At 48.8% G+C, this 19,942-nt stretch overlaps 1 protein-coding gene across 3 annotated transcripts in view; it reads left to right on the forward strand.

Moving 5' to 3' along the window:
* SPTBN4 (spectrin beta, non-erythrocytic 4) overlaps window positions 1-19,942 on the forward strand; it is a 73,106-nt gene that overhangs the window by 3,298 nt on the left and 49,866 nt on the right. For all 3 annotated transcript variants that reach the window (XM_032390136.1, XM_032390135.1, XM_032390134.1), the window contains 5 exons: window positions 12,488-12,639; window positions 13,986-14,159; window positions 15,828-15,919; window positions 16,854-16,934; window positions 18,065-18,180. In XM_032390136.1, coding sequence (XP_032246027.1) covers window positions 12,488-12,639; window positions 13,986-14,159; window positions 15,828-15,919; window positions 16,854-16,934; window positions 18,065-18,180 — 615 coding nt within the window. The remainder of the gene's footprint in view (window positions 1-12,487; window positions 12,640-13,985; window positions 14,160-15,827; window positions 15,920-16,853; window positions 16,935-18,064; window positions 18,181-19,942) is intronic.

Raw genomic sequence — 19,942 nt, forward strand, 5'->3', positions numbered from 1 at the left:
ATAGAATGACCATACCTTCCAGCTTTTAGCACTGAAACCCTCAGTCTGGGGCCAACCAGGACGGTTGCTCACCCAACTTTGATGTTTTATAACAACATAAGCAAAGACGAGAGAACTGTATAGTTATAGAATCTTAGAACCTTAGACCTTTGGAATTGTAGATCCTTGAACTTTAGGACTTCATATTCAGAGGGCTGTAGAACTTCAGAAGCATTTGATCATCAGCATTAAAACTATGAGCAAAGGGGCGCCTGGGTGGCCCAGCTGGTTAAGCTTCTGACTCTTGATTTCAGTTCAGGTCATGATCTCAGGGTCATGGGATCAAGCCCCGCCTCAGGCTTCTGCGCTCAGTGTGGAGTCCGCTTGGGATTGTCTCCCTCTACTCCTCCCCACCACCACCATTCGCACTCTCTCTCTCAAATAAATAAATTTTATGGGGCGCCTGGGTGGGTCAATCGGTTAAGCGACTGCCTTCAGCTCAGATCATGATCCCAGGGTTCTGGGATTGAGCCCTGCATTGGGCTCCCGGCTGAGCAGGGAGCCTGCTTCTCCCTCTGCCTGCCACTACCCGCCTTGTGCTCTCTCTCTGACAAATAAATAAATAAAATCTTTAAAAATAAATAAAATAAATAAATCTTAAAAAAAACAACAACCATGAGCAAAGAGCCTGAGAACCTTCAGAGACATGTAACTTCATAATCATTAACTTTAAGCCTTTAAAACATTAGACCCTTGGGACCTTTATTATCTCGGGAACGCGGAATGTTAGAAACATAAACTATAGATTGTAGTAATCATGAAATCTTAAAACCCTAAGGTCGGAATCAGTTCCCTGAGAATCTCAAGAATTTTAGTAACTCAACATTTGACAATCATGGGATCTTTGCTACTACGAGTCTTGGAACTTCATAATTGTAGGATGTTGAACAGTGGTGTCCAACCCAAGGGCCTCTGGGAAGCAGGTGACATGAAAAAAAGAGTAGACTGGGGACCATGGTCAGCTGGAAAGCAGCACCCTGGTCACCAGCTCCAGCCATGGGGAAATGTGGGCCCCAAATTGCTAGCAGCGATGTTTATCCTCAATTTCCCAATTAAAAAAAAAAATCTGTATGTGCCACAAAGTAGGAACCAATATTAACTCACAGACTGCCAGCTTCCTCTGATTGAGAAACTACAGCGGTATAAAAATGTACTCTTGGAAACTTAAAATCATACTTTCAGACTCTTCAAGCCTTAAAAACTTGGGATCACATCAACTTAGAATTCTAGAATTTATCCACAAAATATTTATTCAGTGCCCGCCCACTCTGTGCCTGCCCTGTGCTGGACAGTACGAGGGACATAATGGTGACTGAGCCAGCCCACGGGGCTCCCAGGCCACTGGGAGAGTTAGATCCAGCCAGAGAGTGATGACCCCGAGTGGTCAGGGCCCAGATGGTGAGGCATAGGCGGAGGGCTGGGATGGGGAAGCCCAGGGACTATAGAAGCTCAGATGACGTACCTGATTCAATCCAGAGGGTCAGGGTGCTTCCTGGAGGAGGAGGTACCGAAGCTGAGCCCTGAAGGATGAATAATAGTGAACCCTGGAGTGGAGAGTGGAAGAAAAGACCTCCAAAAGTTGCGAGTGGCTAGATTGAAGTAGTGAGTAAATGACAATGCGAAAGGAGACAGTGAGTTAGACCCTATAAGCCACCATGAAGGGTGTGAGGGCACTGGGGAGCTATGGTAAGATTTTAAGCAGAGGTGGGATGTGGTAACATGGGGATCAAGGACTCTTCGCATCTGGGAACCACTGATTCACAGAACATCAGTGCCGAATACCACAGACAGATAAACATCTAGTCCAGGGAAATGTAGGGATCCCCTATAAGAAAAAAAAATTTTCATACACTCCCTGTGTCTACTTAAATTATTATATCTATAATTTTCCTAAGTGCAACAAACCCACGATTCTGTTTATATCTCTTATGCCTACGGTTCTCTAAAACTAAAACACGTTATATTGGACTCCAGAACCAAAGTGCAAAACCAGTTAACGTTCAGCTTGGGGTGCCTGGGTGGTTCAGTTGGTTAAATGTCTGCCGTCAGCTCAGGTCATGATCCCAGGGTCCTGGGATCGAGCCCCACATCGGGCTCCATGCTCAGCGGGGAGTCTGCTTCTCTCTCTCCCCCTGCCCCTTCACCCCACTCGTGCTCACTCTCTCTCAAATAAATAAATAAAATCTTAAAAAAAAAAGATTCTGTTTAACAGTAACTTCAGGATGCTGTTTATACTGTTTAAATGATATTGGTGTTCGAAATCCTAACATCGTGACGTAAATCGCTAGGGTGCATTTTCTTTTGCATCCCTTTGCTTACTTCTCTCATGGTTTTTCTCTATTCAAACTATAAGGGCAAACCTTTGAGCAGAGTCCTGAGTAGCACGCTTTTGTATGAACACGTTTGGGAAAATTGTCTGGACCCCATGCTCAAGAGAGTTCCCTTAATCATGCTCCCCAGTTTATGGCTCGCTGTCCTCATCAGTCTATGTGAGGACCCTCTCCTCCTCTTTATCTATTCACTTGTTCTCTTTGCTTTTTAACATTTTTTAAAAAGCAATCTCTATGCCCAACGTAGGGCCTGAACGCAAAATCCTGAGATCAAAAATCTCGTGCTCTACCAACTGAGCCAGCCAGGAGCCCCTATTCATTTATTCTCTTTTATTCCCACATCTCACACCAATGCCTCCTCTCCTATGGGCCATTCTAATTGCTTGTTTGCTTGTTTGTTTGAAGAACAGGCTATTTGCTTATTCATTTTTATTTTTTGAGAGAGAGCGTGCGTGCATTTGCTCTAGTGGGGTTGGGGGAGGGGCAGAGGGAGAGGGAGAGAGAATCCCAAGCTGGCTCCACATTCAACACAGAGACCATCATGGGGCTCGATCCCATCACCTTGTGATGAAGACCTGAGCTGAAATTAAGAGTTGGTCGCTTAATCAACTGAGCCACCCAGGCGACCCCCATTCTGATAGTTTTAATGCAAATTATTATCTTTGCATGCCGATGATTTTGCAAAATGTGCATTGTTAATTAGTGTGCATGTATACATATATTTTAACTGTTTATTAAAGTATTACATGCACACAAAAAGGCAGATAAATCGTGAATGTCCAGCATTTCCACAGGTGAACACCCTCTGGTAACCAATCCCCAGATAAGGAAAGAGAATAGGACCGCCCCAGAGAAGTCCCCCTCACGCTGCCTCTCTCACTACATCCCAAGAGTAAACACTATCCTAACTTCTAACAGCACGCACTGGTTTTACTGGTGTTTGAACTTCATATAAATAGAATCCTGAAGCGTGTACCCCTTTGAGTCTGGCTTCATTCACTCAACACTGTGCTGATGAGATTCATCTGTGTCTACATGTCCTTGTAGGATATTCCTTCTCGTTGCTGTATAGTATTCCACAGTGTGAATACGCCATAGTCTATGCATTCACCTGTTGATGAGCATTTGGGTTACACCTCGTTTAGGCCTATCACAAGCTAGACTATTGCAAACCCGTAATTCCTGGTATTTCAAACTATTACAAACTGTTGCTGCTTTAAACTTTCTAATACAGGTTTTTGGTGGGCATAAGCACTCATTTCCACCCAGGAGTGAAAGCGTTGGGTCATAGGGTAGGGGTATATCTAACTTCAGTGGAAACTGCCTGTTTGTGCCATTTTATATTCCCACCAGCTGTGTATGAGGGATTCAGTTCCTGTACATCCAACCCTTAGTATGGTCAGTCTTTTTAATTTTAGCCATTCTGATGGGTGTGCATTCTATTGTGGTTTTAATTTACATTTTCCTGGTGACTAATAACAACTAATGAGATAGAGCACCTTTTCATATGTTTATTGACTATTTGGATAGCTTCCTGTGAAGTGCCCGTTCAAGTCCTTTACCTATTTGCATATTAATTTTCCTGCCTTTTTCTGATTGTTTTATAGGAGTTCTTATATGTCCTGGGTACAAGTCCTTTGTCAGATAGATGTGTTGTGAATATTTTCTCCCACTATGTGGCTTGTCTTCTTGTTCTTTTAATGTTACCTCTTGATGAGCAGTATTTCTTTTCTTTTTTTAAGATTTTATTTATATATTTGAGAGAGAAAGAGAGGGGGAGCAGGGGGAGGGGCAGAGGGAGAGGGCAGACTCCCCGTTGAGCAGGGTACCTGATGTGGGGCTCCATCCCAGGACCCCGAGATCATGACCTGAGCTGAAGACAGAGGCTTAACTGACTGAGCCACCAGGCACCCCAATGAACAGTAGTTCTTAACTTAAATGTAGTCTAATTTGATCATTAATAATTATTTCCTGTGTGGCTAACACTTGGTGTCTGAAGACATCTTCGCCTACTTCAAGGTCATGGAGATATTTTTTAATGTTTTCTTCTAAAGTCTTCTTTATCCCTTTCACATTTAGATTTATAAGCCAGCTGATATTTACTATATTTATTACTGTGTACAATGTGAAGTGTCGGTCAGGGTTCTTTTTTTTGCCACATGGATATCCAGTTGACTCAGTTCCATTTATTGAAAAGACTTTCTTTCCCCTACTGAACTGCAATTTCACTGTTATGAATCTGAGAGCTCTATGTATATGGGTTTGTGCATGCAAGCATTGCTCATTGGCGAAGGTTTTAGCATATTCTAGATGGTGGGTTTTTGTTTTTAAGTAAGCTCTAGGCCCAACATGGGGCTTGAACTCATAATGCTGAGATTAAGAGTCACATGCTCTTCGCACTGAGCCAGCCAGACGACCCTAAGATTGCAGTTTTTGCATTGTTTTCCCATTCAGCACTATGCCTTAAGACTCAGCCACGTGGGGGGCGCCTGGGTGGCTCAGTTGGTTGAGCGACTGCCTTCGGCTCAGGTCATGATCCTGGAGTCCCTGGATCGAGTCCCGCATCGGGCTCCCTGCTCGGCAGGGAGTCTGCTTCTCCCTCTGACCCTCCCGACCCTCTCCCCCTCGTGTGCTCTCTCTCTCAGTCTCTCTCTCTCAAATAAATAAATAAAATCTTAAAAAAAAAAAAAAGACTCAGCCATGTGGGTGCACCTGGTGGGCTCAGTCCGTTAAGCGTCTCACTCTTGATTTCAGCTCTGGTCATGATCTCAGGGTTGCGGGATGGAGCCCCGGGATGGGCTCCCCTTTGGGCATGGAGTCTGCTTGGAATTCTCTCTTCCTTCTCCCTCTGCCCCTCCCCACCTGTGCCCTCTCTCTCTCTCTCTCAAATAAAATAAAATAAAAATCTAAAAAAAAAAAAAAGAAAAGGCTCAGCCATGTGGCGCTGTGTGCGTCTACTATACTGCTCCTAACTGCTGCATGGAGTCTATGGTATGAACTCATCATATTCGATTTTCCCAGTGATGGACAATGAAGCTGTCTCGAAGCCCCAACCTGCCCCTACCCACTACCCGCCGGCTAGCATTGCATTGGACATCCTCATTCATCCTCCTTATAAACCAGCGTGGAAAAGTTTATGGGACATAAGCACAGGGAAAGAACTGCTGTGTCATGGGGGTATGCCCTAATTTAATTTGACTCTGATGGCTTCCCAAATGGCTGCCCCAGTTTCTAACTCCCACCAACAGGCATGGGGGTTATGATGTCCCCACGTTTCCACCACTACTTGGTATCCACCGGCTCCCTAACTTTTCTCAGACCAGTAGCCAAACATCCTTGACATACTAAGTGTTACTATATCCTTTCCCCTAACCAACAACGGATAAAAGAGTAGTTAGTTATTCCTCAGCTCTATGAAAGTCTCCATGTATTAAAGATATGAATACATTGAGGTCTTATTCTAAGGAAATGTGTTTTGCTTCTGACTAGTGATTACCACAGCGGATAATATATAAATGACAACTCATAAGATGCCTGGGTGGTGCAGTTGGTTAAGTGTCTGCCTTCGGCCCAGGTCATGATCCCAGGATCCTGGGTTCAAGTCCCGAGTCGGGCTCCCTGCTCAGCGGGGAGCCTATTTCTCCCTCTGCCTGCTGCTCCTCCTGCTTGTGCTCTCTCTCTCCTTCTCTCTCTCTCTCTGACAAATAAGTAAATAAAATCTTTTTAAAAAGTCACATAAAGGGCACCTGGGTGGCTCAGTCATTAAGCGTCTGCCTTCGGCTCAGGTCATGATCCCAGGGTCCTGGGATTGAGTCCCACATCGGGCTCCCTCCTCGAGGGGAAGCCTGCTTCTCCCTCTCCCACTCCCGCTGCTTGTGTTCCTGCTCTCGCTATCTCTGTCTCTGTCAAATAAATAAATAAAATATTTTTAAAAAATAAATAAATAAATAAAAAATAAAAAGTCACATAAAGGGGCACCTGGGTGGCTCAGTCGTTAAGTGTCTGCCTTCGGCTCGGGTCATGATCCTAGGGTCCTGGGATCGAGCCCCACATCAGGCTCCCTGCTCAGTGGGAAGCCTGCTTCTCCCTCTCCCACTCCCCCTGCTTGTGTTCCCTCTCTCGCTCTGTCTCTCTCTGTCAAATAAATAAATAAAATCTTAAAAAAAAAATAGGCCAGAGTAGCCAACAAAATGTGAGAAATCACTAAGTGATAAGTAGACATTTCAATCAGCTGAACACACTTTGACTGAATTGTAACAAGGGCAGTTTGGCTAAAACCTAGAAACTTAAATTGGAAGGTACTAATTGATAACTGTTCATCAGATGTTTATTTTCACACCCACCATATAAGGTAAATGCTAAAAATTAGTGTTACACATATCATTACATAAACATTCTCATGTAGGGTAACTTTTCTACAAATACAAACTTGGCTTTAGCAATAACTAAAATTCAACAGGCTTTGAATCCCATTTCATGAGAAAAACTAGGCAGCAGTTCTCAAACTGTGGCCCAGGGATCCCTGGGGGGAATTCCCTGGGACAGTTTCAGGGACTCTGTAAGGTCAAACTTTTCATACTTCAAATACCTGAGTCTTTTTTATTCTTCCCTTCTGAGCGTATGGTGGAGTCTTCCGGGACTGGAATGACTTCTTCACTCTACTGGCTCGTCGACTATGTGCTTGTGTAGACTTGTATTTGAAATTTTTCTTAGTTTTAATTCCTAATATGGTAAATATCAATAAGTAAAACCACTATAAACAAGAAAAAAAATAAAAATAAATAAAAAGTCACATAAAAAATGACAACTTACTATGAGCACAGTGGCAGAGGTAGGACCGTTGTCATTTGGGTTGGAGTCTTGACAAACCCAAAGGTATGGGTGCCAGCCAGAGTCGCGGCAGGAAGCCGATGGCTCCCCTCAAGGGAGTAAAATTGAGGAGAGCTTAATGAAGGGACTAGTTACAGAGGTGCGGCCAGAGTTATGGGAAGCTACAAGGCCAGCGGACACCCCAGGGACTGGGGCACGGCAGGGAGTGGTGAGGGGGCAGAGGCCTCCCAAGTTGGGGGTGTAGAGAGAAGAAACAGGTGCTGATGAAAGCTTTCAGTTCAGGCAGGGAGGGAATAAATCTCTCAGCCCTTCCTTTCTCCTCTTTTTTTTTTTTTTAATTTAATTTATTTATTTGAGAGAGAGAGAGAGCATGTAGAGGGAAGAGCAGAGGGAGAGGGAGAGAGAATCTCAAGCAGACTCTCAGTTGAGCCCGGAGCCCAACGCAGGGCTCGGGGCTCGATCTCAGGACCCTGAGATCATGACCTGAGCGGAAATCAAGAGTTAGACGCTCAACTGACTGAGCCACCCAGGACCCCCTCCTTTCCCCTCTAATCTGCTAGCCAAACCCAACCGAAAGTCTGAGGCCTTTGGGGGTTGCGGAGCCCATTCATACAGTCCACACGAGCAGTCTCCCCGCGCCCAGAGCACGTACAGAACAGTAGAGGCGACACCCCAGGGGCAAACGGAAGATACCCTACTGGTAGCCAAACACGCTCACCAGCACAGTAAACATTCAGTGTCATCTGAGGTCAGAAGTGATACTCTGGGACCTATCTGGTTTCACCTCCACTGTGGTTTTTGTTTTGTTTTGTTTTTTAAGATTTCTTTATTTAGGGGCGCGTGGGTGGCTCAGTCTATGAAGCAACTGCCTTCGGCTCAGGTCATGATCCCAGGGTCCTGGGATCGAGCCCCGCATCGGGCTCCCTGCTGGGGGGGGGCGGGGGGAGGCCTGCTTCTCTGTCTTCCTCTGCTGCGCCCCCTGCTTGTGCTTTCTCTGTCAAATGAATAAATAAATAAATAAATAAATAAATAAATAAAATCTTAAAAAAAGAAAAAGATTTATTTATTCATTTGAGAGAGAGTGCCCATGCCCTCGAGTGGGGGGAGGGGCAGGGAGAGACTCTTTAAGCCGACTCCCTGCTGAGCACGGAGCCCAGGATAGGGCTGATCTCACAACTCCTGAGATCAGGACCTGAGCCGAAACCGAGTCCGAAGCTTAAGTGACTGAGCCAGCCAGGCGCCACACCCCCACTGTGTTTTGTTTCTTTTTTTAATAGATTTTATTTATTTATTTGAGAGGGAGTGAGAGAGAGAGAGAAGGAGCAGGGGGATCAGGCAGAGGGAGAGGGAGAAGCAGGCCCCCCACCTAGCAGGAAGCTCAATGTGGGGCTTGATCCCAGGACCCTGGGATCATGACCTGAGCGAAGGCAGATGCTTAACGACTAAGCCATGCAGGCTCATCCCCCACCCCCTGCGCTGTGTTCTATACAAACATAAATCAGTTGCCAGCATTTTAAAAATAGGGAGATTTTTGTCTTTAGAAATCCAGATTTAGGGGGTGCCTGGGTAGCTCAGTCGTTAAGCGTCTGCCTTCAGCTCAGGTCATGATCCCAGGGTCCTGGGATCAAGCCCCGCATCGGGCTCCCAGCTCGGCGGGAAGCCTGCTTCTCCCTCTCCCACTCCCCCTGCTTGTGTTTCCTCTCTTGCTATCTGTCTCTCTGTCAAATAAATAAATAAAATCTTTTTAAAAACAATCCAGATTTGGGGCTCCTTGTGGAATATCAAATGATAAGACAACACTGGGGCTCCGTTCCAAGGAGGCTCCGGTCACAGGGGCTGTGTGGCCGCTGCCCCTGTTCTAGGGCCTCGTTTTCTCAGTTTCGGAGCCTGCCTGGCCCCTGTGGGCATTTCAGTTCTGGACCCCAATTCCATGCTAACAAGATTGTAGTCACAAAAACCAAAATCTCACGGCATCGTGCTTTATGAAGTCACCATCCGGATGGCCCCGGAGGTGTTTCTATTCATTTCCTTTGGGTATCATCAAAATGAAATTATGAAATAAAAAAATATTCTCATGGATCCCTGTCTTCCAAGCATGAGTTCCATTGATAAGAATCCATTGGTTTAGTCCAAACCCCTCATTTTGCAAATGGGAAAATGGAGCCCAAAGAGGAGAAATGTCCGCTTGAAGTCAAACAGCGTGTTATCAACAGAAGCAGGACTGAATGCAATTGTCCTCATTCTGGCACCACACTGGGGAGTGCACAGAAGTCCCACTTTGGCTTCAGCATTGGCCAAAATCTGATGTTTGGCTCGGGCACCTGCCATTGGAAGGCAAAATAACCAAATACTCAATTCAATGTCTATTCCATTACCACTTCCTGGTGTGTGATTGATGATCAGGTGTTCACATGGGTCCTCATCCTCTCCACACAACACAAAACGCACATTTTTTTTAAAGATTTTATTTATTTGAGAGAGAGAGCGCGAGTGAGCGAGCGTGCGCACAAGTAGGGGGGAGGGACAGAGGGAGAGGGAGAAGCCGTCTCCCTGCTGAGCAGGGAGCCCGATGCGTGGCTCGATCTCAGGACCCTGGGATCATGACCCGAGCTGAAGGCAGACGCTTAACCGACTGAGCCACCAGGTACCCCCAAAATGCACATCTAAACAAACAAGGTATTTCATATGGATTTACTATTAATTTCTGCATATTTACTTTTAAATTAGAAGTAAACATTCAAGATCTTGTTTAAAGTAAAAAAAAATACAGGTCAGTCAGTGGCTATTTTCTAGCAATTTATATATATTTTCACTGCCAGAATCAAGTGCAATATTTAATATTACAAAAGAGGGGTGCCTATCTGGCTCAGTTGGTGCAGCATGAGACTCTTGATCTTGGGGTCATGAGTTTGAGCCCCACGTTGGGGGTAGAGTTTACTTAATAACAAAAATAATATTATGGGGCACCTGGGTGGCTCAGTCGGTTAAGCGTTCGACTCTTGATTTCAGTTCAGGTCATGATCTCGGGGTCATGAGATGGAGCGCCAAGTCTGGTTCCACACTCAGTAGGGAGTCTGCTTGGCCCTCTCCCTCTACTCCTCCCTGGCTTGTGTTCTCTCTCTTTCTCAAATAAATAAATAGAACCTTAAAAAAAAAAAGACTCACCCAATTTAAAAACGGACAAGAGATTTGCATAGACATCTCTCCAGGGAAAATACACCAATGGCCAGTAAACATAAGAAGATGCTCACCATCATTAGTCACCAGGGAAATGCAAATCAGAACCACATTGAGAGACCACTTCATATCCCTAGAATGGCTGTGATCAAATGGGGAATAGCAAGGAGTGGTGAGGATGTGGGGACACTGGGACCCTTGTACAGCGCTGGTGAGAATGTAAAATGGTGCAGCCACTTTGGAAAACAGTCTGGCAGTTTCTCAAAAGGTTAATCGGAGAGGTGCCTGGGTGGCTCAGCCGGTTGAGTGTCTGACTCTCGATTTCGGCTCAGGTCACCATCTCAGGGTTGTGAGATCGAGCCCTACTTGGGGCTCTGCACTGAGCGGGAAGGCTACTTGGGATTCTCTCTCCCTCTCCCTCTGCCCCACCCCTGCTTGTGTGCAAGCTCTCTCTCTCTCTCTCTCATAAATAAATAAATATTTTTTTAAAAAGTTTAGTCATAGAGTTAACATAGAACCCAACCATTTCACTCCCAGGTATATACTCAAGATAACTGGAAACATGTGTCCACACAAAGACGTATGTACCCGAATGTTCATAGCCACATTATTCATAATAGCCACAAAGTGGAAACAACCCCAATGTCCATCCGCTGGTGAATAGATGAGTAAAATGCAGGATATCCACAGAATGGATATTATTTAGCCATAAAAAAGAAAGAAAGTACTGACACATGCCACAACATGGATGAACCTTGAAAACATGATGCTAAACGACAGAAGTCAGACACCGAAAAGTCATATATTGTATCGTTCCACTGATATGAAATATCCAGAATAAGTAAATCCATAGAGACAGAAAATAGATTAATAGTTTCCTAGGGCTGGGAGAAGGGGGAATGGGGAGTGACTGCTCATGGGCACAGGGTTTTTTCTTGGAGGGATGAAAATGTTCTGATATTAGATGGTGATGCAGGTTGTCCCACCCTTGGGAAAATACCAAAAATCACTGAATTTACACTTTAAAAGGGTGAATTTTATAGTGTGTGAATTATAGCTCATACTAAAGCTGTTATTTAAAAAAAAAAAAAAGTACAGGCGCCTGGGTGGCTCAGTTGGTTAAGCATCCCACACTTGATCTCAGCTCAGATGTTGATCTTAGGGTGGTGAGTTTGAGCCCTGCGTTGGGCTTTGGTCACGGAGCCTACTTGACCAACTGAGCCACCCAGGCACCCCTTCGCCGAGCCTACTTTAAAAAAAAAGAAAAGCTAGTAGGAGAGGTTCCCAAGCAATGTCTTTGTCAGTGAGACAGCCGTTGAGCAGTTGCACACAATCTTCCGCCCCCACCTGTTGGCAGTCACGTGCCTACTCTGGGCCCCAGGGATGTGGGAAACTCGGGGTCCAGCTGGCAGTCCAACTACCACAGGGTGGGGGTGGAGGGGTTCTGGTGTGTGTATGACATGGTTCCTGTCCTCAGGGGGCATTCCTCCTAGCATATCCCTTCCTTTTCATCCCCCACACCTCGCCAGTGCTAAGTCTTATTTTTTTCATCTGTGATTAACTCTCCAATATGTCCCCTTCTCCCATTCCCAGCTTCTGTCCTGGTCCGCTTGTCATCTCTCTCCAGAGTCGCTTCCCCAGTCTCCGCCCTGAGCTGCCATTCTTGCCTTCTCTGACCTACCCTCCCCACTCTCCACGCGGGCCAGAGGTGGTCCTGAAACACAACTCTCATTCTGCGCCACCCCCTCCTTAACCTGCCATAGCTCCCTAGTGTGTTATCTGTGCCCCCACTAAACTGAGCTCTGGGAGGGAAGGCCTCTGTCTGTCCTCAGTGCCTTAGAACAGTGCGGGGCACACAGTAGGTGCTCAAATATTGATTGAATCAACAGGGTCAACTGGGATGAGACCCGGGGAAGGCTTCTTGTGGGAAGTGATATCTCAGGAAAGCTTTAAAGGACCTGTCTCCAGGTGGGCAGCGAAGGGTTTGTGCAAAGCCCTGATTGTTGCAGAGCTGGGCGGAAACAGGATCTGGGCCAGGAGTGGAGGGCTGGGGAGAAGCTGCAAGGGGGAGGTATTGGGGATGCGGGGTATCCTCAGAGCCTGTCTTTCAGATGAGCGCGAGGCCGTGCAGAAGAAGACCTTCACCAAGTGGGTGAACTCGCATCTCGCCCGCGTCGGCTGTCACATCGTGGACCTCTACGCCGACCTCCGCGACGGCTTTGTGCTCACACGGCTCCTGGAAGTGCTGTCTGGGGAGCAGCTGGTGAGGGGACCTGAGGGCCTGGGGGAAGGCGGCGGCCCTGGGATCCCGGGCTGGGTTATCATAGGGTCCGGCTTATGGGTGTGTGGAACGTCCTAGAAGGGCCCGGCGAGTTAGCGGCCCTTTATTCAGGTGGGTAGGGCTATGGCACAGAGGTGGGGCTTGGGTGAGCCTGGGGGCGTGGCTGGGAACGGAAGCGGGGTTCTGTGGAAGGTGAGGGCCGCGGTTCCTGCGGACTCTGGGCTTGGGGTGGGGAGGAGCTCTGTTGGAAGGGGTGGGGCTATTGGAGAAGGAAGGGGCTTTATTAGAGGGGGCTGGCCTGGGTAGTGCGGTAGCAGGGCGGAGGGCTATAAAATAGGGGCAGGATGCTGTTGCAGGGGGTCGATGGGTGAGGGTGCGTTTGTCATCGGAAGGGGAGGCGCAGGTCATGGAAATCTGGGGCACCAGACAGAACGCTGGTGTGAGTTTGGCTTGTGGTATGGGTTGCAATTGTATTTCTGGGCTTGGATGAGGCTTCATGGCAAAGGTGATTCTGATGGGAGTTAGAGATTTATTAAAGGAGCTCAGAAATCGTGGGTGGCATGGCTATAGCACAGAAACAAACTAGTGCTGGGGCGCCTGGGTGACTCAGTCGGTTAAGCGTCTGCCTTCGGCTCAGGTCATGATCCCAGGGTCCTGGGATTGAGTCCCGCATCGGGTTCCTTGCTCCACGGGGAGCCTGCTTCTCCCTCTCCCTCTGCCGCTCCCTCTGCTCGTGCTCTCTCTCTGTCTAATAAATAAATAAAATCTTTAAAAAAATAAAAAGAAAAAAAAGAAACAAACTAGTGCTATAAACGCGGGGAGACCTGAGGGAATGGGCGTGGCTCTCCGCAAGGGCCTGAAAGGGAGGCAGTGAGGGGTGTGGCCATGGATCTAGTGGCCAGACCAAGGTGGCCTGGAGCAGACATCCAGCGGAAAGGACGGGGAGTAGGGTTATTGGCGAGGTTGCTGAGGCCTCTAGATAAGAGGTGTGGCTATCAGGTTGGAGGCGGAGCTTCAGTAAAATGGGTGGAGACGGGAACTAGAATAAGCCAAGAAGGGAACGGGCTCTTAAAAGGGTCTCGTAAAAAAAAAAAAAAAAAAAGAGTCTCGTTACGGGAAGGGGCAGGCTTCTTTAAAAGGACTGGGTCCTGGGCGCCTGGAAAAAAAAAAAAGGATTGGGTCCTTGGTCTTTGAAAAGACCGAAGGGGCGTGGCCTGGGCGTGGACATCCAGGGGGCGTGGCTATGGGGCAGGTCTTCTTTGGAAGGGGTGAGGCCGAGGGCACAGTGTTCTCGGCCAGGCCACCCCCTAACGCCCCTGCCACCCTAGCCAAGGCCCACGCGCGGTCGCATGAGGATCCACTCGCTGGAAAACGTGGACAAAGCGCTGCAGTTCCTGAAGGAGCAGCGCGTGCACCTGGAAAACGTGGGCTCGCATGACATTGTGGACGGGAACCACCGGCTGACTTTGGGGCTAGTGTGGACCATCATCCTGCGCTTCCAGGTGATCCCCAGGTGACCCCTGCCTGGCCCGCCCCCCAACGTGTGGCCTTAGGAGGGCATCCCACGCTCACTCCCCTACTTATTCATTCATTCATTCATTCCAAACATTTTCCCAATAGGATCCAGGAAACCTAATCCCAGTGGTGGGGGTGAAAATTAAGATAAAAATAATAATAATTATCACCACCATCACTATGATCATTTACATATTTTTTACATTGTTCCAGGCACTGTTCTAAGCACTTGGCATTTAATAGCCCAACAACCCCATAAATTAGATACCATTTATTACATTTTACCATAAGGAAAGTGAAGCCCAGAGAGGCAAAGTAATATGTTCAAGGTCACACAGCTGGGGAGTGGAGCTGGAATTCAAATCCAGGCATTTTTGCTCCAGTTCAGAAACAAAATCGACAAATTTTCTGCCTCTATGGAGCTTACACTGTGGTGGGGGAGACAGACAGTAAACAAACCCTTAAATACATAGACAAGAAGACAAGGATGAGAAAAGGATCAGCTCTAGGTAAGAGCTATGCAGAAAAGAATAGATTATGATAAAGCAGTAAAAAATACAAAATATCAGGTTGATAGTGTTGAGATTTTAGACTCGGTGGTCAGAGAAGGGTTCTCTGAGAAGCTGATGGCTGCATGACATGAAGATGAAGGGAGAAAGAATTCCAGGCCAGAGACACAGCATCTGCAAAGGCCCTGACTAAGGTGGGAAGGAGCTGGAATGTCGAAGGTATAGAAAGGCCAGTGTGGCTGGAGAATGGGAGGCAAGGGGGAACCAGGGAGGAGATGAGGTCAGAAGGGTTGACAGGGCCTAGCTGATCTGCGATTAGCAGTTTTGATTTTATTCTGTTTGAGATGGGGAGAAATGAGAGAGTTTTATCAAGAGGATAGACATAGGGATGCCTGGGTGGCTCAGTCGGTTAAGCATCTGCCTTTGGCTCTGGTCATGATCCCAGGGTCCTGGAATCGAGCCCCACATTGGGCTAAAATCTTAAAAAAAAAAAAAAAATCAAGTGGTTGTCGAAGGCCTCACTGAGAGGTGACAAATGAATCAAGACCTCAAGTTGGGGTGGAGCCATGTGGGCCCCTGAGGGAATGAACAGGCAGTGCAAAGGCCCTGAGGTGGGAGGGCACTGGTGATTAATGAAGAGGACAGCAGGTCTCTGGAGCAGAGTAGGCTGTTGAAGATGAGGTCAGAGACATAACAAGGGGAAGTTTACTTTTGCCGTGAGTGAAATGGACCCACCGAGGGTCTCGAGGATGGGAGGGAGGCATGCGATCTGATCCGGGTGCTCACAGGGTCCCTCTCTGCTGTGAGAACAGACTGTGGGGACAGGAGCAGGGAGACCAGCATGCACGTGACTGCACTAGCCCAGGCCAGAAATGATGGTGGCTTGGATCAAGGAGGTGGGCCAGACGCCAAAGTGTGGAGGCTTCCCTGGAAACTGAGACCCTAGTCCACAACTGCCTCCCCCAATTGTAGATGTCCCGGCCCACTCCAGATCCCACTCTCACGCTCCTGAACCCCCAGCCCCAGCCTGAAGCTGCCTCTCCCATCTCCTCTGTCACCTACCACTCTCCCTGGCAATGGGGGACGCCGGTATCTCCCAGGCTCAAGCCTTCCGGGTCCCAGCAGCCATGTTTGGTATCCTCACAGATTCAAGTGATCAAAATCGAGACTGAGGACAACAGAGAGACCCGCTCAGCCAAGGACGCACTGCTTTTGTGGTGTCAGATGAAGACAGCTGGGTAAGCACACCCCCTACCCGGTGCCCCCACCAGGCCGGCGGGGCCCTAACCTAATCTGGAGAGTTCCTTCTGGGACAGGACTGCAAGGGGCCACCCAAGTCCTCAGTGTCCAAAGTTACATCTGAAGTTAATGAACTGATAAATAAAATACATCCACTCTTCTGACCTTGACAAACCCGTGTAACGATCTGGAAGGCCGGGTTCAAATTTAGAACTTGGGCTCGTCAGAGCAGTGTTGTAGAGTAGTGGACTGTCCTCTCCGTCCCCGCACCTCGAGAGGCCTCACGTGCACCTGTGTGGACATCCCAGTCCTATTCCTGAGCTGTGGCCACCCTCCCACCCTGAAAGCAGCCACCCCTTAGCCTAAGAGGGCCCACCCTGGGGCTCGGGCGGTCCCAGGGAGAAGTTCAGGCTTCTGGGTACCTTCAGTGGGACTGAGAACGGAGCTGTGCAGGCTTTGCTAGGAAGTCCCCAGGACCCCCAGCGCTTTACCCTGCAGGAGGGGTGTGGCCTGGACCTCCAGTGCCCTCTGGAGAGCTGCCCCTGGGAGGCAGGGGAGGCATGGATGGAGACTGGGCTTTCTCTGACGCTCAGCCTTCTAGGACTGGCTGCCTGTCTTGCAATGCTGTCTTTCCTGGTGTCTTGTGTTTACCTCCATGTCTGCTTTTGCTTGTTTTCTATCCTCCCTCCCTCTTCTCTCTCCTCTCCTATCTCCTCCCCTCCCTCCTTTCTTTCCCCATCTCTGTCTGTATCTTGTTTTCTCTCCATCTCTCTCTCTTTCCATCTCCCTGCCTCAATTGATCCATCTATCTATCTATCATCTATCCACCCACCCATCCATCCATCTCTGTCTATCTCTCTCTCTTCCTCCCTTCCTCTTTTTCCTCCTGACTGTCTCCATCTCTGCCTCTGTCTCTCCCTTCCATGCTGCCAGTTACCCTGAGGTAAACATCCAGAATTTCACCACCAGCTGGCGGGATGGCTTGGCCTTCAATGCGCTCATTCACCGGCACAGGTACCACCCGGCCTGGGGGAGCCTGGCCCTGCCCCGCCCCGCCCCCTACCCTGCGTCCCGTGGGTACACGCCTGCACACGTGTGCATGTAGATGGCACATGTAGACTTGAGGACCCATCCCTTCACACGCATGCCCTTCACACTTACACAAGGCACACACCCCTACGGAACCCTGTCCAGGCCACGTACTCTGTACACACGTGCCCTCACATGGATGTGTATACACACTCACGCTCATGCACATACACAGCCTGTGTTTGCTGCTTCAGTGCCCCCAGGATGGAGAGCCCACTTCCCCATGGACTGTCCTCTCTGGTGTGTACACGGCCGCCTCCCCCTCATCAGCAAGTCCTTCCTCGAAGCGAGCCCCAGAGCCCCCCTTCTGCCTCCCTGCACACCCACCTTTCACACCCCTACGCCTGGCGCTGAATTGGCCGAGGGGTGGGCATCCAGACAAAGTGCACCCACATCGTGATTGTACACATGGCAGATTAGGGAAATTGAGGCCCAGAGCCTGGGAAAGACTTGCTCTGGTGTGGTGGGAGCGGAACCCAGCCTTTTCTGCTGTAGACACATGTTCAGTCACAAGCCTTGCCTAGTCACACATACACACTCATACACATGGGGAGACCCAGCCCCACCCCCACAGCTAGAAACCCACCAGCTCTACCCAATGGCAACATTTACTGAGTGCTTCCTGTATACGCGGCATTGTTCTCAGTGCTTTCCAGTAAGTCACTTAATATTCAGTGAGCCCGTGAGGCGGATGCTAGTATTATCCCCATTTTACAGAGGAGAAAACCGAGGCACAGAGACAAAATAGCGCGAAAGCCAGGAAGTGGCCAAGCGGGGGTGTGGGCCCGGTGGGCTGGCTGCGTGATGTTGTTTAGAAACACCCCCAAGTAGACACGGATGCGTAGTGAACTCAGTCACGCACGTGCCCTCACGCCGTTCTCACAGCCACAGATAAATGCACGGACACGTACCAGCACACACAGCTCTCCCTGGGCCAGGTGGCGCCCCTCCTGCCCCTCGCCGTGGGTGGGGCGCCGACAAGGACGTCCTTCTGCCCCCTTGCCCACTGGCCCGGGAGCCTGCCTGCTGCCTGCCCGCTCTGTGCCCCTGCCCAGGCCCGATCTCGTGGACTTCAGCAAACTCACCAAGTCCAACGCCAACTACAACCTGCAGAGAGCCTTCCGCACGGCTGAGCAGCACCTGGGGCTGACGCGTCTGCTAGACCCTGAGGGTGAGCCCTGCACAGCCCCAGCCGGACTTCCTCTTGGGGGGACTTCCGACCCCAATGCCACCCCAAACTCCACTCCATCCTGCTGCAACACCATCCCAAACCCAAGGCCTTCCAAGTCCCAGCTCCCTCCCAGCCCCTCCCCTTCCTCATCTCCAATCCCTCCTCCTCCCCGTCTTCCTGTCCCTTCCTTTGGCATCTCCATCACCAACCCCAGCCTCATCCCCCTTCCTGTCTCCAACTGAACCCCCTCCTCTCCCCAACCCCATCCTGAGTCAGCTCCCCCAAGCCCAACCCCCTCTCCCTCCCTAACTCCGGTCTCAGCCCCAAAGCCAAGCCCACCCCCAACATGATCCCCATCCCCATGCCCTGACTTCAGCCTCACTCCTAATCCGTGATCATGCCAACACCAATCCCCCAATCTCTGGAATAACAGCTGTTCCTTTTCTCTGGTCATCTACTCTGTGCCCAGCCACAGGGCTGGGAATTTTATGGAAACTTCTCCCCTTCATCCTCACACTGACCTGGTTGGATAGAACTTATCCATCCTGTTTTAAAGTGATAGAAACTAAGGCTCAGAGATGTGGAGTCACTTGCCCAGCGTCACACTGCAAACCAGCAAATGGGACTCGTGTTAGCTGTATTCTTACTCAGTGCCTGACACATAGTAGGTGTTTAGTGGCTGTCGGTTTCATGAGTTAGTGAAGAGTAAAGGCCAAGTATAATATTGTGCACTCAGTGGGCAAATGAAAATAATAATCGGAATTCGTTGAGTTTGTCCTCTGTGCCAAGCTATTCTTTCTAATACTTACAGTGCTCCCAGGTGGCAGGTACTGTGATTATCCTTCCCGTTACACTGGGGAAACTGAGGCTCAGAGAAGTTAGGTCTATTTCCTAAGGATATACAGTGAGTAAGTGGTTGAACAGGGATTTAAGCGCATGCTGCCTACAAAGTCCATGTCCTCAGCCTCCAACCTCACATTATTTATACACTTCATATTTATTGAGTTCCTACTGTATGCTGAGACAGTGGTGAAAAAAGACAGGCATAGGGGTGCCTGGGTGGCTCAGTCAGTTGAGGGTCCAACTCTTGATTTCAGCTCAGGTCATGATCTCAGGGTCATGGGATCAAGGCCCACCTAGGGCTCTGCGATCAGCAGGGGGTTTGCTTGAGGATTCTCTCTCCCTCTCCCTCTGCTCCTCCCCCCACTCACATTCACTTGCACATGTGCTCTCTCTCTCTGTCTCTCAGATAAATAAATACATCTTAAAAAAAAAAAAGACAGGCATAGCCTTTGTCTTCATGGAGCTTAAACTCAAGCTAAGGACATGATTGCATAAATGAGTATTTAATTGCAAATTGTAAGTCCCAGGAGGCAATGATAAGATCCATGAGGAAGACTAACAGGCTGAACAGGGAGGCTTATCTGAGGCAATGTAAGTTGAGTTGAGCCCTGAAGGATGTGTGGGAGTTAGGCCCACAGAAGAGGGAACATTGTCCTACATAGTGAAAACAGCATGTGCAAAGGCCCTGAGGTGGAAGGCAGAATGGTGTGAAATAATTATGGTCGTTTCTCTATGGTGGTTTGCATGTGTCAGGTACTATTTAATCCCATGAGGCCAATCCCCATTTGGCAGATACAAAAATTAAGGAACAGAGAGGTTAGTTATCTTGCCTGAGGTCACACAGCTAGTACGAGTGGGTTCTTTCTCCCTCTGCCCAATCCGTCAGAATGCTCACCGTCATGCTCCCCCACTCTCCTTA

This window comes from Phoca vitulina, unplaced genomic scaffold, assembly GCF_004348235.1.
Source record: "Phoca vitulina isolate PV1807 unplaced genomic scaffold, GSC_HSeal_1.0 scaffold58, whole genome shotgun sequence".
NCBI lineage: Eukaryota > Metazoa > Chordata > Mammalia > Carnivora > Phocidae > Phoca > Phoca vitulina.